An 18188-nucleotide genomic window follows, 5' to 3' on the forward strand; every position below is an offset into this window, starting at 1 on the left:
CACGGACTGCAAGGAACGTAACCACGGATACAACATCCATTAAGGATTGGAGCGTCCAATGCATTTCGCCGTGTTTAATACTGGCCCCTGGGGGTTTAATTACAGTCGTCCGAATAAATATTACTTGAAATTCTTGTTCAGTAGGTAAAACTGCATAGAAAAGCCGCAACTGCCATAGTCTAGGCCGCCGCGGATAAGTACCCTAGATCTAGCCTACCAAGTTTTTTTTTTTTTTTATTAAATTAACAGGACATTTCTGGTAAATACGGATAGGTTACCTACCTACTACCTAGGTACTAGGTAGGTAGGTAGGCCTTAACTCCTACAAATCACTTCCTAAAAGGCCAACATGGAAGCTGTAAGTTACTCTAAACCAAATTCTGGCCATTGCACTTACATGTGAAGCCTGTCCTAATGCGAAGACGAAGCATAATGTCAAATATCGCTTCAACATTGATAAAAACTTCGTAAGTTCGTAATGTCAGGGATTTGTTTACCGGAATGCCGATTGCAGAGTAGTAGCATTAGTAGTAGTAGTAACACAGACTCAGGTTGTGTTCGGCAAAGAGGATTTGCCTCTGTAACAGCTCCTCGATCCTCGTCTCTCTCTCTCTCTCTCTCTCTACATATACACAATACGTACATAGTTAAGATTTCTTTTTTTTTTTCGTATCTTTCCTAGATTGTATTTTTTGTATCTTTCCTAGATTGTAACCCACAAGGGTGTTAACACAGTATGTATCCACCTGTGCGGCATGTTTAGTGTAAGCTCATTGTTTTATTTAAACCTTTGTATTTAATTTCTTTAAGATTTCCCTTGTTTGAGTCTTTTTATGGCTACTCTGTTTTTTATTCCTATTCTTGAAATAATTTTTTGAACAAATTTCAGTGCTGTACAGTGCATTATATAATCATGACATTGTCCAACCACCTCCAAAAAGCTATGATAATACTACTAGTAGTATTACAGTTAGTTTTTAGTGATGATTAACAGGTTATTACCTACTTGCAATTTTACTGAAAGTTGAGAGGTTTCTACTTTGCTTTTTGGTTCTCTTGCATTTCCTGTTACTAAGGTAGTGCTGTGTTTTTAGCTTTAACAACTGGCACTTCCAAGGCTAGCAAAATTCATAACACCAATACATCCATGAATTTCAGATGAATTCTGTACTCTCATAACTTCTTTTGATTGTCTTTTTTTTCCTTTTTACAATGTTGAAAGACCTACTAAAGTCCACAGCAGTTGTTATTAGGGCAATCTTCTATAAGTATTACATGATAAAGGTATTTTTTCTCTTCGGGCTTCCTCTGAGAACGCTGCCTGGTAATAAATCTTAAGTGTTTCTCAGTTTCCAATTTTATTACGATAAGAAATATATATGTTTAACACATAAAATTTACGGAAATTTAAGTTGGCAAGCCAAGTATTGGGGCACTTTTGGCCATTCACCATTTACAAGTGAAAAAAGGGGGTCGGAGTGGTTGGACAGCAAGATGAAGATCCAGAAAATAAAGAAAATGAAGTCCAAGGATGCAAAGGTGGAATTGTGAGAAAACCCCACAGTTCCAATAAGAAGTAACAGAAAAGAGGTTGAATGGGAAGAGTGAAGGAAGTAGGGAAGGAAGTAGCAAAAGACACAGGAGACTGCAGTAGTACTCCTAAACAGTTCTGAAAATCTTGAAACCACTGTGCTGTCAATCAGTTGGCAGACATGTTAAGTATGATCAAGTTAATTTTAAATGGCTTAAGGGGCTGCAGGCACATGTTTCAGCTAACCTAAGCCCACTCATCTTTTCTTCTACAAGTGGAATGACTCACCTGGAATTAAAAATGGCACACAAAAAAAAGGCCATGTTAATACAAAGGGGTTGCGATGAAACATACAGAAAGCACCTGGAGAGCTACTGTTTTCAATTCTGTACTGTAAACTTGTGAGGAACTAAGACTTGAGAGAAGTAGCTATGTGCACACATACATTTATATATGCAGAATATTCTGAATGTAAACACAAATAAAAAATAGGAAAATATATTTATTTTTGGACCACTTAATCAGTATCATAAAATTCATACATCCAACTCCGAAACATGATCATCTCATTGAAGTGGCAAGCCGGCATTGAATGGTTATCTTGATTTTATCATCAAAAACATCTCTCAAAATATTTTTGACACGTACAATGAGGGCTGGACGGGACTCTCTGAAATAAAAATAAAATATAAAATACTATTAGTCACAATGAATGGAATACTTATTCAACACATATAGTTCTGACTATATAGTTGGCAACGCATAAACAATTTGACACTACAATATCCACAATTTAAATGTAACTTGATAAATTACCCTACCCTACAAGATTATGAAAATAACTCACGCCGCTGCTCAACTTTTGCATGTGAATATTTTTTATAATGTTCACATTTTCATACAAAAATGTTGAACAAGACCATTATATTCCTATACTTGCGAATGAAATAAGAAATTTTTTTTTTTTTTACTAAAAACCCAACCTTGCACTTTTCTGTACTTAGTCTGGACAACAAAGGGAATAACTGAAGTAAAGATTTTACTGTATCATCTCTTCTCTCCTCAACAATATTCAGGGCTCCTGATATTTTAAAATCCTTCATTCATTATTCCTCAAAAATATAAATTCACCCTCCCTTTATCTCAAGTTATTTGTGCATCACTGCAATGACATTTTTTTTTCATTGTTTATGTTAAATCTTATTGTGAAAAGCTTTATTCTTTCATTTACTGTTTGGTTGAATTTGGTTATCATTAGACTATACAGTCTCACTTGGCGCACCGAACACTGGTTCTTTTTTTTTATATATTTTTATTGTTTCTGTATACGTATTGCATTTGATTGTTTTCATATTTTATCATTATGTTAAATTTATTGTGAAATTTCCTTTTTTATGTGAATTGTTGTTGCTTTTACACACATACAGTAATATTTTAATTATCTCTTCTCCTTCTCTCCTCAATATCACTGCTCCCTCGTTCATTCTCAAGTTAGCTATGTGTGACGTCACTGCAGCGACGTGTGATTTTGTACATCTTTTATTCTAAATTCTATATTGAAATATTTTATTCTTTTATTTATTTTGTTGGCTATGGCTATCATTAAACTGTATATTGTAAAGGAACACACATTTAAATACAGTTTTTCTTGTAAGATGCAGCAGGCCGTTGAATACAAGTAGTATAAACAAGATACGTAATTGGTCAGTTCAAAGTAGTATGAGTATTTGTTCGACAAAGGATAAAAAATTTTCTTGAAAATTTTGTTAGAAAAATGGAATGTTTGACATAAGAAACGTTAGAAAAATGAGGTAACACTGTATTATATAATTATATATAATATCAATGCTATACATACTTACAAATTCTTATATTTCCTCATAAGTTTTACGCTCTTGTCTCTTGTCAACATGCCTCCCAGGATGAATACAAAGATAAGACTCAAGTGGTTCTGAATAAGATGCTCAACAGCATCTAAATTTAAAGCCATCACATCTTTTTCAGACAAAAGTGCAAATCTCTGAAGCTTTGGGCATTCCTCCAATGCTTTGAATATGTTTGTTCCTGGTGCCAAGTAGTTTTGTTCAACTCTGAAATGAAAAAGCAGTTTAAAAAACTGCACACCATCACAGCACTGAACCACTTCTTTTGTTATAGTACTAAGGTTCTTTTCCATTGGCAGAATAGAAAACAATATCTGCTAACACTGCAGAGGCAGGATGTAAAACGATTTTGTGCCAGCTTCCTAGCAGTGAAGAAATATTTAAGACTTGAGAGGAAATACTGTACATATTCTTCTATCAAATTTCAACGTACATATACAGAGCTATAAAGAATACAAAAAAGTAGAATACTCTATTTTCTGTGATTTTCTACATATCAAAACCACTGATTTATTTGAAGAGCACCATGCTTTCTACAGGACAAGAATTCTTGTGAGAAAACTCATCTTTGCTGCAATGTATTTCACAAATCACAAAAAGACACCAAGCTAAAGTGTAAAAAGAGCCTGAGTGTAGTTAAAAAGTAAGCAGTATAATGTATGCAAAATACTAATTAAGAAATGGAGAAAGATATCAAAGAAAACAAAATAATATAAAGGTACTCATGGCAATAATCAAGCCTAAGGAGAGTTCTCTACATTGAGTATTGGTTTCCTATTCCTAACATATACTGTACGTAAATTCTGAAGTACTTGAAAGTACTAGATTATTCTGAAATGTTTAAAAGTACTGGTGATAGATTTAAAAACATCAAAAGACCTAGTTGAACTACACATCTTTGGGAGTTCTCATTACCAGTCCTTCTGGCACCCTGATCATCTCACCCTTTGTGACCTGAGTCTTCCAAATATGTGAGTTGTGCTGTTATATATACACTATCCCAGAAGACATAGCACTGGGAAATTTGTACAATTCAAGAATCCATTAAAGAGGAGTGTATATTTACAAATGTAAGTTTAAATCTATATGAGGTAACACAAAATTACTACAAATATTATTGCAAATATTGTTTCTTTCCCTGTACTACTAACCGCTAAACTCTTTCATTCTGTTTCCCCTGGCTCTTAAGAAACTTCCTCCCTTCAAGACAGAGCCACTGCTTCTTTGGGGTTTAAGCCTTGGTCTTCTCCCATCTTACTTCTCTTTTGCTTTAATCAATTAAAATCAGTATTCTAGATTGATGTACTTAGTGTTGCAACTGTTTCTTTCCCGCTACTGCCAAACAGAATTCTCTTCTCGGTATTATTTTCCTGATCCTAAATCTTCCGCCTCTCCCGATATGGTTATCTTGCTTACCAGACATCACTCTAATTTTGTTCCTTTCTACTTCAAAGAATTTCATAACTCCCAGGCTAGTTTTACATTTATCTGTGAAAATCATTATTGTACTATCTAAATACGTATTGCTTTCCCATCACTCCCATGCCTTACCACTTTCCTCCAGTTTCATTATTCCTACCTTTTGCTTTCATTTTACAGGATGCTGGTCTGCTGCTTTCTTGTGTTAGAGCCAATTCTCTTTTCCCTTTCTTGCTTCTTCAGGCCTGGGGCACATAAGAGCATTGGTTGGCTTGGCCCCTTGGCCTTTGCATAAAAAACAATATCTCTGATGGACAAATAGGTTTTACAAGAGACCTAATCATACTTACCGGTATATAAAAGAACCACTAGAAAATCCTCTAATTACATTAAAAAATGACTTTAAATGCACCTCATAAGTCTGTAAACAGTACAAAGGAGAGTACTGAAATAAGCACTTTCTGGATAAAAAATTACCTTAGATGAACTAAATTCTTGCAGAAAGGTAAAGACCTCTGCTAGCTGGGCTGTATAAACACACTTTCCAGAAGGCCCCAACCGCTTCAGGCGAAGGAATTCTAATTTAGTGCATTCTTTAGCAATCTGCAAATAGTTCAAAATAAGTTAAAAGAAAAAAGTTGAAAACAAACAATAGATTACAACAAAATTCCATATTCTACCTACCAACACACAGCTCTTAAAGAAAACAGTAAGGCCTTAATACACTAACTAAAGTTGTTTTTTTATTTAATGTTAATTCTGAATAATCACTAACCAAAAGTAGTGCAAAGGAGGAATTTTCAAAAATGTATATTATTTCTCAAAGTTGTGAATGAGTAATACATATGTAAAAACAGATTTTTTTTAATTCATTAATTTGCAAGGAGAAAAAAGAAAAAATAGCATATAAATTGAGGCTGTTAAAACTATATATAAAAACTAAAATTTGCTAGAAAAAGATAACATCAAAGCATGCTTAGCCTCTCAAACAATAATTAAGGAATTCTACAAACCTCAATTAGAAAACCACCACTTGTGATAGGAATGCTGTCTAAGGTCAATTTGGTTAAACTTTCAAGCTTCTTCATGTTTGATAAACATTCCCACTGAACTTTCAATGGACTGCATGAAATCCTGAATTAACAAAAGAATACTCTATATCAGTTCATATTAATGTTCAATAGCACTGCTTCACCAAAACTGAATTTGAATTACAGCACAAAATGCATGATACACACAAACTTGCTCATTTTTAACATGAAATTAGACAAAAAACCTACTAATATGTATTTACAACAGCCTACTTTCCCGGTTTCCCGGGACACTTCAGTCCATGTTTAGAAAACAGTGGCAAGTACGTCTGGGATCCCAGCATGCTCAACAGTCAGCCAGCTAATCACTTTCTGTATTGGCTCTGAGTAAGGCAGGATTGGGAGATGGCAGCTTGGATTGCAAGTGGCTGGTATGCATTACTACATTTGTTTCATAATAAAGCTACAATTCATAGTGGCCTGAATCAACTGATCCTGAAATATTTTCAATAACAGATGTACTGTTCAAATTCCAGTATGCTAATGAGCAGGAGAGTTGTCACTTGCCCATGCACCTGAGGTGAATAAGCAATCACAGTATATTTTTTATGAATGATACCTATACTATTATTGTTTCTTATTGCATGCCTTCTGCTGTACCAAAGACGCTGTTGTTTCTTCCTGCCATGCTTTATTATTGAATTCATGCATATCATCATGGTAAATGACTGTTAAGCTTGTCTGATCCGCCACTTCTCCAATATTTTCATCTCGACTAGTTGCTTGTTACTAAATGTTTTCAGCTATACCTAAGTTGTTCTATTTTCCTTTTTCCTACTTGCTAAATTATCCAAGTTTTTATAATTTTATTTTGCCCTACTGTAGCGATGTATATTTCATAAACATTAAAGGATTACATTTAAACACAAAAATTTTCTTAACCTTCCTTGCTGAAAGGTACAGAAAGGTCTTACATGCCACTAAATATGGTATAGTATAGGTAAACCCTAAGGAAATCCTCAAAGAAAAGGACAAGTGGTGTAGCAAAAATCACTACTCAGCAGAGATCAAAATCACTAGAGTAACTGATTTACCAAAATTCCTCTGAAAGTGCAAATAAATGAGATGAATATGAAAATTAATAAATTTAATCAACCAGAAGCAACCAAAAGTCCTGGGAAAAAGCTTACTGCTGAGTGCCTTGAAATCCCAGGTACACGTGTGTACCCACCTGAATGTATCTACTTGTCTGATGACATTTTGATTACATGGACTGAAGAGTGTGGCAATTTATAGACAATAAATATGAGCTATCATAAAAAGTATTTTTCATGTTAGGCAAACTCTTATGTTAAAGAAATCTGAGGCATAAGCTCATGAGAAAAATGGCAATCAGCAATTACGAAAGTGAAATAAAAAATTTCACCCACAATAATCTCTGAATATGTATTATTTGAGAATTCTCACTTTTCAAAGATTCAGTGCTCTGTATTTATTCATGGCAAAAAAAGATGACTATGTATAAGACATTCACCAATTGTAACCAGCCAGATGGTAAAAAAATAACCAGTAACTTACTCTTGATTGAATCCAATCTGAAGCATCTTTATTTTTGAGCAGTTTTCAAAGACTTCATTAAATGCTGCTAACTCAACAGTGGCAGATTCCCTCGAGCCTACTCGTCTCCGCTTAAAACTAATGCAGTCAGTGTAATCAACTTCCTCCTCAAAAACTTGTCTCTTTTCTTTACTACGTATCTCTGAAAATCAAAAGCATTTATTCAGCATGAAATGAAAACTATCATTTATGAGAAGCCTCCAAATACAGTATACTATGTTTTGTCATTATGTAAAAAAAAAAATGTTTACACATAAATATACTTCATACAGGTGAAGCAATTTCCACTAGTATTTCTAAATATTGATCCTGTACCATATATGCATAAGTGTTCAAAAATGCATACGAATTTCATTAAGCACTTCTTTGTTAATGGAATATTTATTTTTATTTTCCACATAATTCTTTAAATATGACATTTTTTAAAAAGAAAATTTGTCTTTTTATTACATACCTACTGTAGGGTGTTTTGGAACCTTGAGTGGTATATTTTTACTTATAACTATTCTTAAAGGGTGCTTTATGACCACTGCCATCAGCTGAGGCAAAATGACAGCATGGTTACCAACCTTTCCTTACATGGAAAACTCTTAGGTACAAATGAAAGGTTTGCTGCTATATATGGCTGGGGTTGGAAGATGTTCCCCATTCTGGTCTGAGACAGATCATACAAAATATAGGTCATGCTAAGAAGAAAACTTGAAAGACATAAACAAACTGATGAAAATAAAAAGAGGAAATTTCACATATGTAATCTTTTGCAAGTTAAAATTAAAAGAGCACTTTGCAGATTAGCAATCCATACTTATCATTTACAGAAGTCTCAAACTGCTAAAACAGACCCTTACACTACTAATTATGTATACATACATACACTGTATAAGTTTGTAACTAAGACTCCATAAAGATTCAAGTTGAGAAACAACAACAACAAAAAATTAAATGCACTAAGTCCAGTATAGGTCAGTGACTCTTTGTACGGGAAAAATGTATTGAGCCTGTAACTTTTACATGTTGTTTTTCAATATCAACTTAAAATTATTATAAAAAATGACTAATTCCTAACCAATAGCAACAGCAGTGACATTAAGACAACAAAGAAATTCAAATATTCAACACTTATTTAGAAATTTGTATATGCACTTAAAGTCCAAATGACCAAGCTTATATACAATTATGACAAACTCATCATCAAACCACAGAGAAGAAGGATAAATACAGAATAAGCTGAAACAATGGAAAATGCCAGAATCAATTAAAGAAAACTAAGAACTGGTCAAGTTCCAGAGCAAAGCTAAAATGGCTGATTAGTGTGGTTGACATGTTTGGAATTATCATGTTCCTTTGGTAGACAGACTTAGCAGCCCAGATTTGCAGACAACCAAGCCAAGTTCTTTTTCTCAGCATGTCTGGAAAAGGGAGCTGAAACCCTTTGAGGCATTTGTAAAGTTATGGGTTTATGATGCCAAAACAACTCTAAAAATGTGAAAGTAAAAAAAAATCAAAACTGTTAAACCTTGAACATCACTGACATCTAATTATCTTTCTAACAATAAAGAACTGGTCAAAATATTCACTACTGCATGATTCCAAGATTATTTTGCAATTATAATTCTTAGCCCAATTCAACATAATGGAAATGGAATACAAGCTTAATGTTAACTCACCGATCAGTGCGCAAACAGGTACTGACAAATGGGTTAAATTATGAAATTGTGCAATGCCTGATGCAATTTTGGGTGGTCCTTGCAATGGCTGACAGTGCAGGCTTAGTTTCTCAATATCAGGTAATTTCTCAAAAACCTTAGTAATATCCTGAAAAGGACAAAAATAAAAAGACTGACAATGGGATCCATAACGGAGTGTCACTTAAAAATATACAACTGAGAATGGCTGACACATCAAAACTAAGTAAAACCATCTGAATCATCTAATAAATGAATTTGTAATTCAACTTCAATTAGAAAAGAGTGAATGGAGCACATGAAGAGTTAAAGAAAAAAAGCATCTGATGTGTGTTAAAGGGAAGCTGCACAGAGTCTTTACTACTCAGTACATTGTACCACAAAGGAAACTACTACAGGTAATACCCTTCAACTGGGAGGTTTCATAACTTTATCAAAAGTCTCAAATATTTCTAATTTTTTCTCCACTTATTTTAATCATGCTACAATACCTAATAAAGCATATAATAAAAAAATGAGGATACACATAAGAAAGCTTGGGTACTTGGATATTCTAGTCTTTTTCAGCCTCTCAATGCCACTTCTCTCCACCAGTTTCTCATTTATAATATGATCTCACTATAATCTGGTCATGAATCTTAGCACTAACAAAGATAATACACCAAGAAATGGAAGCAGATAGATCTATCCCAGCACACTTGTCATCCTGTTGCTCTCGTAATATGCCAAGTACATACAGAATATTCCCATTACCCTGTCTGAGAAATTCATCTGTATCTCAGACAACCAGGGGTTTCGGAAAATGTACTACTTCCACTTCTCTTGTCTGCAGGGCAGACAGAAACCAGCATTTCCATGAGATCAGAGTTCTTCAAACCTCTCACCTCTTAATTCATTGTAATGTCAATGTAGTTTCACAGTATGCACATGGAGGTGCCTAAATACTTTTGCAAGCTTCTATCTCAGGATTGCAACACACAGGTGGCTATAGTAATGCTCATAAATCCTGCAGTTGCAGTGAGATCGATGGTCCCTGCTTTAGGAGAGCTTCCTGAATCTGCAGTCTCAATCTCCTCTAAATTAACTATCCTCTCTTGTCCATTTCGGTACTCTCATGGGCACAATTTTGAGATAGGTCTTCCAATATGCAGCATTCCCTGATAGAGGCGAGGCATTAGGTGGCACACTAATTCAAGAGCATGTAAATTTCAAATCTATTGGAGTTACTTTTGTGTAACAAGATTTTTGCCTCATAACTCCCAGTCTGTATATCTTTGAAAGATGGATTCTGATACATGACCAATCCTTAGGAACTTTCAGGCACTACAACTGGTTTCAACCACCAAATCCATGTTTTTAATAGCTCAATACTTCCAAACAACACTGAGATTTAGGATAATGAGTACTAGGTTTGCTGTGTAACATATTAAATTATTTTAAACCATAATAATTTTCTTAATATACAGCCATTACACCCCCTCTTCCAAAGTTATGACCTATAAGTCTTACAACCATCAATGCATGCTTCGGATAGAGTATGAATTTAGAGGTACTAAATTTTCAAAATACCCTAGGCTACTCAGTATTAAGGCTAAAGTGTAAAAAATATGGTAAAGTCACTTGGGTAAAATGAAAAACAGCTACCTACAAAGAACTTAACTATTAGCAGTAACATCTGAAAAACACTGTCGGTTAAAATGCAATATAAATAGTAAAAAAAATTTTTTTTTACATTTGGTGTTGCCACATATTTAACATTGTGCCTGTCTTTCGAAAATGTGAATGATTGAGGCTCATAGTGGGTAGGTCTCACAGAGGCAAAGAACATGATACGTACTCCAGTTCTCTCTCTCTCTCACATAAATTAACAATTTTCTACTCTCTTTTAAAGTAAATTGTAATGTATTGAATATACAGTCGTCCCCCAGTCTTCGGAGGGGATGTGTACCACAGCCACCTGCAAATACTGAATTTTCCTCCAAAAACCCTCATAACTGCCTATTTTAATAGTTCAAATAATTTTAATAGTTCAAATAACAAAGACCCCTTTAAAATTACTATAACTGCCTATTCTAATAGTTCAAACACCAAATATAACTTAGACTATCATCCTAAAACATCTAGTCCTAAGAAAAAATCTGCAACTAGGCTAATTTTCTGCAAATAATGTTCATATGTTCCACAGAAAAATCCACGAATGCTGAACCATGAATAAACGGGGGTCGAATGTATGTTCATTTTAGCATTAAAATATGACTGGTTAGTCAAAATAGAAATCAGCTGTATGTCAGAGGAACTGATTTATAAAGTCAGTTCCCACCTCCCAGTCCTACTTTTTCTCACAACTTGTGGACACACATCTTGAATATAATAATTTTCAAGGTTGCCTAAGATAAAGGGAACTGCCTTAGGCAGTATACCAGGTAACTATTTTATTTTAATAGGGACTGACATATCTGAGATAATGTTGTGTGCACAAAAATGGCTAATATAATAAACAATGGGTTTGTATGAATATAATTATTTTAATTTTTTTTTTTGAACTTCAACTGTTATAATTATTTCTCTTACCCATAACTATTAAGTATTGTACAGTAAAATGTGCTTCAATGGCTAATGAAAAAGAATTTAAACCAATGCTTTGCTAAATAAGTATAACTCTGTAGGATGTTTTTCTTAGGTATACTTTTCTATTGAAATTAAGCTGCATCCTCAGTTATGGAAAATTATCAAAATTTACTGAGATTTTCTTTACAGGCACAAATGAATGAAAAGTATATCCATATGCACTTACAGAGAATGAAAAATATGACTTTACATGTAAAAAGTGTGACACAAAATTACAAGCCTGAATGTCTTTTGAAAATAATAAAATGAAAAATATTAAAGCAGCCTAAAACCCGACATAAAATGGACAACTTAGAAAATGACAATATACAAAAATAAATGACTCAAAGACTTACAAGAGCTATGTTGAGTCCAAAAAGAACATTCAAACTCTGAAGATTTGGGCAAGAAGTTACAATGCTTGTTAAATTAATTGTAACAGCAGCAGCTCCTACAACCATTAATTCTCTGATGTTAGGAAGAACCCCAAGGCTTTTGATCTTTTCAAATGAATCTAATGTTAGTCCTAAATACAATCTGGAACACTTGGAAAAAATTTCACCACCTGAAATAAAGAAATTTGTTTAAAAAATTTGCTAAATGTATCTAAAGTATGCACTGTTTGACTAGTATTCAATTTCCTTCCATATGAAAAACAATATCTAAAAAAAAAAAGTTCTTTTAAAATTACCAACCAAGATTAAAATCAACCGATAACTTATGCCAATCTTATTTGTCAAAATGTTCCAAAAGATTAACACTCCAAAGGCGTTAAGAACACTAGCTTCACTCAGTAGTATTTAGTAAACTTGTACAGTAGGTCTGTTATGTCCTGACTGTCAAAGCTGAGCTGTGACTAGATAATTTCCAAGCATGAAGGTGTAGAATATTTCCTTCCCACAATTACCAATCTGAAACCATTCTTTCAAACTCTTCTCCCTTGCTTCTTAACTTTCCTCCTTCCCTCTGTATACATCTATCCTTTTCCTCGCCTGTCATTAACCAAACTTTTATGGCTCTCGTCACTTCCGTTTCTCTTTGTACAATTCCACAAGCATGAATCTCCCCCATCTCCTTCCCAGATGTAATACCACACACTTCTGCCTTTTATTGGCCTTCTATCAGCAGTTTTCTCCTAGTTTTTGGTCATGCATTTTCTGAAGGTTTTTGGTGCACTCCTCTCTATTTTTTACTTCATCTTCAGTTACATATTTTTATTCTTTTGACTGTTTCTTCAGTTTCACTGTTTCTAAATGTATGTGGGCTACATGAATAAATTTCAAAATGGACTTATTAATTTCGAGAAATTTAGGCTGTCAATAAAACAGTGAAAAGGGAGAGTTTAAGTGGTTGAACAGCATGATAAGGCGATCCATAAAATAAAAGATTTGAGTAGGAAACAGGTAGAATAAAAGGCTAAAATGTGGGTGCAGTTGGGGGCCAAAGGAATAATGAAAATAAACCTTAGTAATAATGCTTGCAATGCACCATGTGAGGTGCACTGACGACATTATCCCTCAACGGAACTCTCAAAATGGACGAGATACAGTAAGTACTATTAATTAGAAAATGTTGTTCTAGGTTACATACCTATCCCTAATTTCAAAATTCATAATTCCTACTCTTGAGCACTGAAAAATTTCCAGTCAATATTCTAGTCTTAATTCTTCTTGGAAAAGGATAACTATGTTTCCCACATGAAACAATAATTGCTATAACAGTGAAAATCATGGCTGGATATGCAATCAAAAGCTAAACTTTCTTTACAGTACTCACTTATAAGTTCCATATTTGCTGCTGGGTATCGATTGTTGATCCAACAAATCTTCCAGTCCACAGGTTTCTTCTGTTTATCATCTCCACCTTTTTCATCATTCTCATCACTCTTGGCTCCAGAGAGAATACCCCTATAAAGGTCTTCAGCATCTTAGAACATGAATAAAAGCAGTAGAAGAACATAATACAGAAACATAGAAATTTAAACATTAAAACCTTACACTCCTTTAGTACAATACTTTTCAATTTATATTAACAAGTGTACACACCCACACTGAGGTGCTTGCTCCACTTTATATAAAAAAATAAATTAAAAAATGCTGACTAACTCTCATGATCTTACTGCATAAATGTTTTACATTTATAAAGTGTCTTTTTTGCAGAATATTTCTTGAATCTTTTTACCACAATTTTTTAATAGAAACAAACTACCTGTAATTACCTCAATGTCATAGTCATCAAGACACAGACATTAAAGTCCCTGTTTACATAATATAAAGAAAATGAAAGAAAGTGGCAGTCACCCAGTAGCCTTATCATAAGGAGAGCATCTTACACAATTTATACTACAGATCATGCTTTCTGACAATAACTTTCCAGTGTTTTAGATGATTAATTTATTTGTTCTCATTCAAATGTTTCAATATAATTAAAATACTCTTGCTGGGCATGAATATTAACATGGAGACTATGCTATAGGCTCAACCTCAAGGGAGTCTGAAATGTGAGTCAAATATTCTGATGAAGCGATGTTACAATAGTAATTAAAATTGAGGATTTAACCACCAACGAAAACATTTTCTCTGAATACAAGGACATGTAAATACAAAAGAGGAATAATAATCATAAGAAACAACAGTAGTAGGTATGAACACAATTCAGGAACTATTCAGTTTTCATTAAAACAATGAATTTTGCTACATACACTATCATGATAACTAGGTAAGCAAACTATTCATGTCCACTGAGAAATCAATTGTAAGAACTTTATATAATAACCAAGGGTTGTTATCTTATAATTCCAAACCAGACAAATAAAATTAGACTGTTGTCTCTTTCTACCATAAGAAATAAACAACTTAAAATACATGAATATAAACTGTGCAGTAAAGTGGTTTCAACATTAAAAAATCTATCACTTATATTCTAGGAATGGATCATATAAAACTCACCCAAGATATGGAATGGGAAACATAACATCTTCTAGATCCACAACAAGCTTCTCAAGATACGGAAGTCTAAAGTTCCATTTATCTTGATCTGAAAGGAATTTAATCATACACTGATAAGTTTACATGAGACTTATAAAAGACAAAAATTAACATATTAAACAATATCTGCCAAAAGTGAAAATCATAAGATGCAAATTTATACCTTTAACTAGGATTTCTCATTTCGAAAAAAAGTAATCTTTTTCACATAAACCCAAAAAGCAATCATCACTGTTCAACTGATTGCTTATCCAACTTGAAGTCTTTACCCAATGACCCACTTACTACTTTTATGATTATGATGCTTAAGGAATGAATGGTGAAATATGACAGAGGCAATATTACATAAAAATTAGTCTTGGTGGTGAACACATCCCAAACAAGCTTTTTATAATACATACAAACATAAACAAAACAATAACATATAAATAGAGAGAGAGAGAGAGAGAGAGGCAGCAAGATGAACAGTGAAATACAACTGAGGAATCATTTTATGTCTTAGGTTACGCACACATCTAACCCAATACTACACATCACAAACATGCCTATTTCAATAGAGACCACAAGCATAGCAGTCTTCCTGATAATGGTTGGTCCAAATACTTATCCACTTTATCTGTACAAACTTCTGTGCCAAACATAAAATGAAAAAAATGAAATAGCAGTTTAGCTTTGCAGTTGCCCTTCAATTTGATGTACGTACCAGGTATCTTAGACAATGATAGTAACCCAAATTTCTTTACAAATCAAACTTTCCCAAATGTTAGAACAACTGTGCTTTCCCAAAGCCTACCCGAAGGTCACCACTCTTAGAAATGAAATGAATATCGTAAAAAACCAAATATAAACACGACTCTAAGCGTCTTCTTTTCTAACATGAATTGTAAACCAGATTATGACATTAAGTGCCACCCTATGATTCCATCATCAATCCCAGTATTAAAAATATATGATAACTTTTGTCTTGAAAGTATGTCCTGCACTGCTGATATGTAGTCATTAATATCAACTGCATGTGCAAACCAAAAAAAGTATACATATTGCACATACTGCATAACTCTACACAAAATTTCACTGCAAAATATTGATGCAAAACAGGAAGAAAACTTACTTTCAGAATGACTGCTAGCAGATACACAGAATCTCCTTGAATGATGACCAGTTATAACCAGTCTTCTCAAAGCATGACAGCGCTTTAAGAAAACCATAAAATGAGCAAAATTAAAATTGACTAGGGCTCGTACAGAGTGCATATTCTTTATGACATTTTGAACCTCATCAATTTTGTCGACTGTTTCCTTCCATTTACTAAGAGGAACTGGCACTGCATCTTCAGGCCAACAGATAGACAAGTCTTCAATCTGTTAATGTAAAATAAAAAATATTGTGAGTAACCGCCACTTTCTAAATGTTTACTTTTATGTCAGCAATTCCATTAAATCGACCAACACCACCATTTGTCTATCATGCAAGTATGAAATGACTGTAAAATAACCATTACCTTAGGGCATGCTTTCAGTATTGCTTCAAACTGTACAAATGTCAGGGGAACTGCATTCATCTGCAGGGACTGAAGATTCTTCAACTTCACAATGAAATTGGAAGCTTTTATCCAATAACAATTGGATAAATTCAAAGTGGAAATGTGAAGGCATCTTTTTCGAGGAACCAGGAATGCCTTGAGATCTTCTGTTGTATATGTATAAGCTTTACTGAAATCTAGTTCCCTGTAGAAAGAAGCACTTAATTACAAAGTAATCTGGCATAGCTCAAACTAAAATTTAATTTAACATCTTTTAACTAAAAAAAACATATAGAAAATAATAAATTCAGCAGTGAAGTTACTGTCAGTAACATGCTAAAACTCCAGATTAAAGTGAAATTACATACTTGTGGCAAAATGCAATACGTATTTCAAAGATTTTTACAAAATGTACAGATCACATCCACCAACAAAGTTGGGAGGTGGTAATACATAATTTCATTCATTCCTCTTTGTGTTATGAAAATATCTTGAGAATGACTATATACTAGTAAATGGATTTTTATGGAACTTAGTGTGTTCCCCTGCCTGGCAAGGACCCGACGCCCTAAGTTATGTTAGGTTAGGCCTTAGTCCTATTTATATCTTACTTGTTGACAGCTTATCCAGGTCCCGCACCACTCCCATAGTGCTTGCAGGACACCCATTATCAAATCAACAGTTTATCCATTTGGATGTATTTAATCGCACTGCAAATTCCACATTCACTGTTTGATCTTCCATATCATAGCATCAATTAAACCAAAATGGTTTTAGATTTCTTTTTGAAAGGCTTCAAATCCTCAATCTGCCTCAGTTCAAGAGGAAGCTTGTTGTATAGGCTAATACTAGTAGTCATGTACCAGGTCGATTGGTTGTACTATAAACTGTAGCTAACTACTACGCTATAAAGTCCCTTTGATGGGCCAATGGGCCAAAACACACAACTTGAAAGTTATTCTGGTTGGGGGGCGTTGTCCGGAGGTGGGCATACACCAGCCTGGTAAGGACCCAGCACTTTAGGTTAAATTAAACAGCCTAGGCTAGTAGGTAGTAGCCTAGCTACTAGGCTATATACCTACTACAGATAGCCTATCTCTAAAGCAACTAGTAATTTGCTAGCGAAATGAACGCCGTAGCCTATGTTCAAAAGCGAGAGAACCATACTTTTAATCCCTGAATACGATTTTAGTTTAAAATTTAAAAAAATGTACTAATATATTTTCATGGTGAATTCGACTAGGTATAGCTAGCCTATAGTGGGTCGGCCACGTCAAATCTGCGATAACACTTTTCTTACCTCACTACTTCTCTGTCGCAAACTAATCTGCTGAAAAAACTACACGTGAGCGATATACGAAACAAATCCTCAACGGCCAAATAGCCCAAAATCTTTAAAACAATCTCCTCAGCTAGATGGGTTATGTGTAGGCCACTGTCGGTATCTGCCATCGTTGACTTGACAGTTCACCGACTCCGACACCGTACGGCCTTGTTTGTTTACCAGTACGCGAAGTAGTAGTAGTAGTAACATTAGCGAGCTTATCCGGGGTAGCCCTGCTGGCAATGTGATATCCTTGTAACGCCTCTTCTTCAAATTTGCGCATTTAGTGTTACTCGACATTTTTTCGCTCACAACTTATGTAGAATTAATCTGATATTCCATAAACATTCCCTTATGAAGCAGTATTATCAGTAACATTGCTACTGATTTTAAAGAGTTATCTTATAGCATTTTCCATTACACTTTATCCATTCTTGGAGAAAGTAAAAATAAATTACCATTTTCTGGAATTGCAGAAGATAAACATTTTCACTTTTTCCAAGAATAGATGAAGTGGAATAGAAAATGCTATAATATAACTCTAAAAATCATAAGCAAAGTACTGATTATACTGCTTCATAA

General features: G+C 34.0%; 1 protein-coding gene across 1 annotated transcript; it reads right to left on the reverse strand.

Annotated features, from left to right (window-relative positions):
- Positions 1-2015: 2015 nt before the first annotated feature.
- LOC135210189 (uncharacterized) lies at positions 2016-17786 on the reverse strand. The gene is given in 13 exon segments (XM_064243023.1): positions 2016-2201; positions 3394-3621; positions 5311-5345; positions 5347-5436; positions 5847-5967; positions 7443-7623; positions 9149-9296; positions 12130-12338; positions 13550-13680; positions 14722-14809; positions 15872-16121; positions 16262-16487; positions 17583-17786. Coding segments are annotated over 13 exon segments (1968 nt in total). The 5' UTR covers positions 17735-17786; the 3' UTR covers positions 2016-2092.
- Between the last annotated feature and the right edge of the window lie 402 nt (positions 17787-18188).

This window comes from Macrobrachium nipponense, chromosome 39, assembly GCF_015104395.2.
Source record: "Macrobrachium nipponense isolate FS-2020 chromosome 39, ASM1510439v2, whole genome shotgun sequence".
Taxonomy (NCBI): Eukaryota; Metazoa; Arthropoda; class Malacostraca; order Decapoda; family Palaemonidae; genus Macrobrachium; species Macrobrachium nipponense.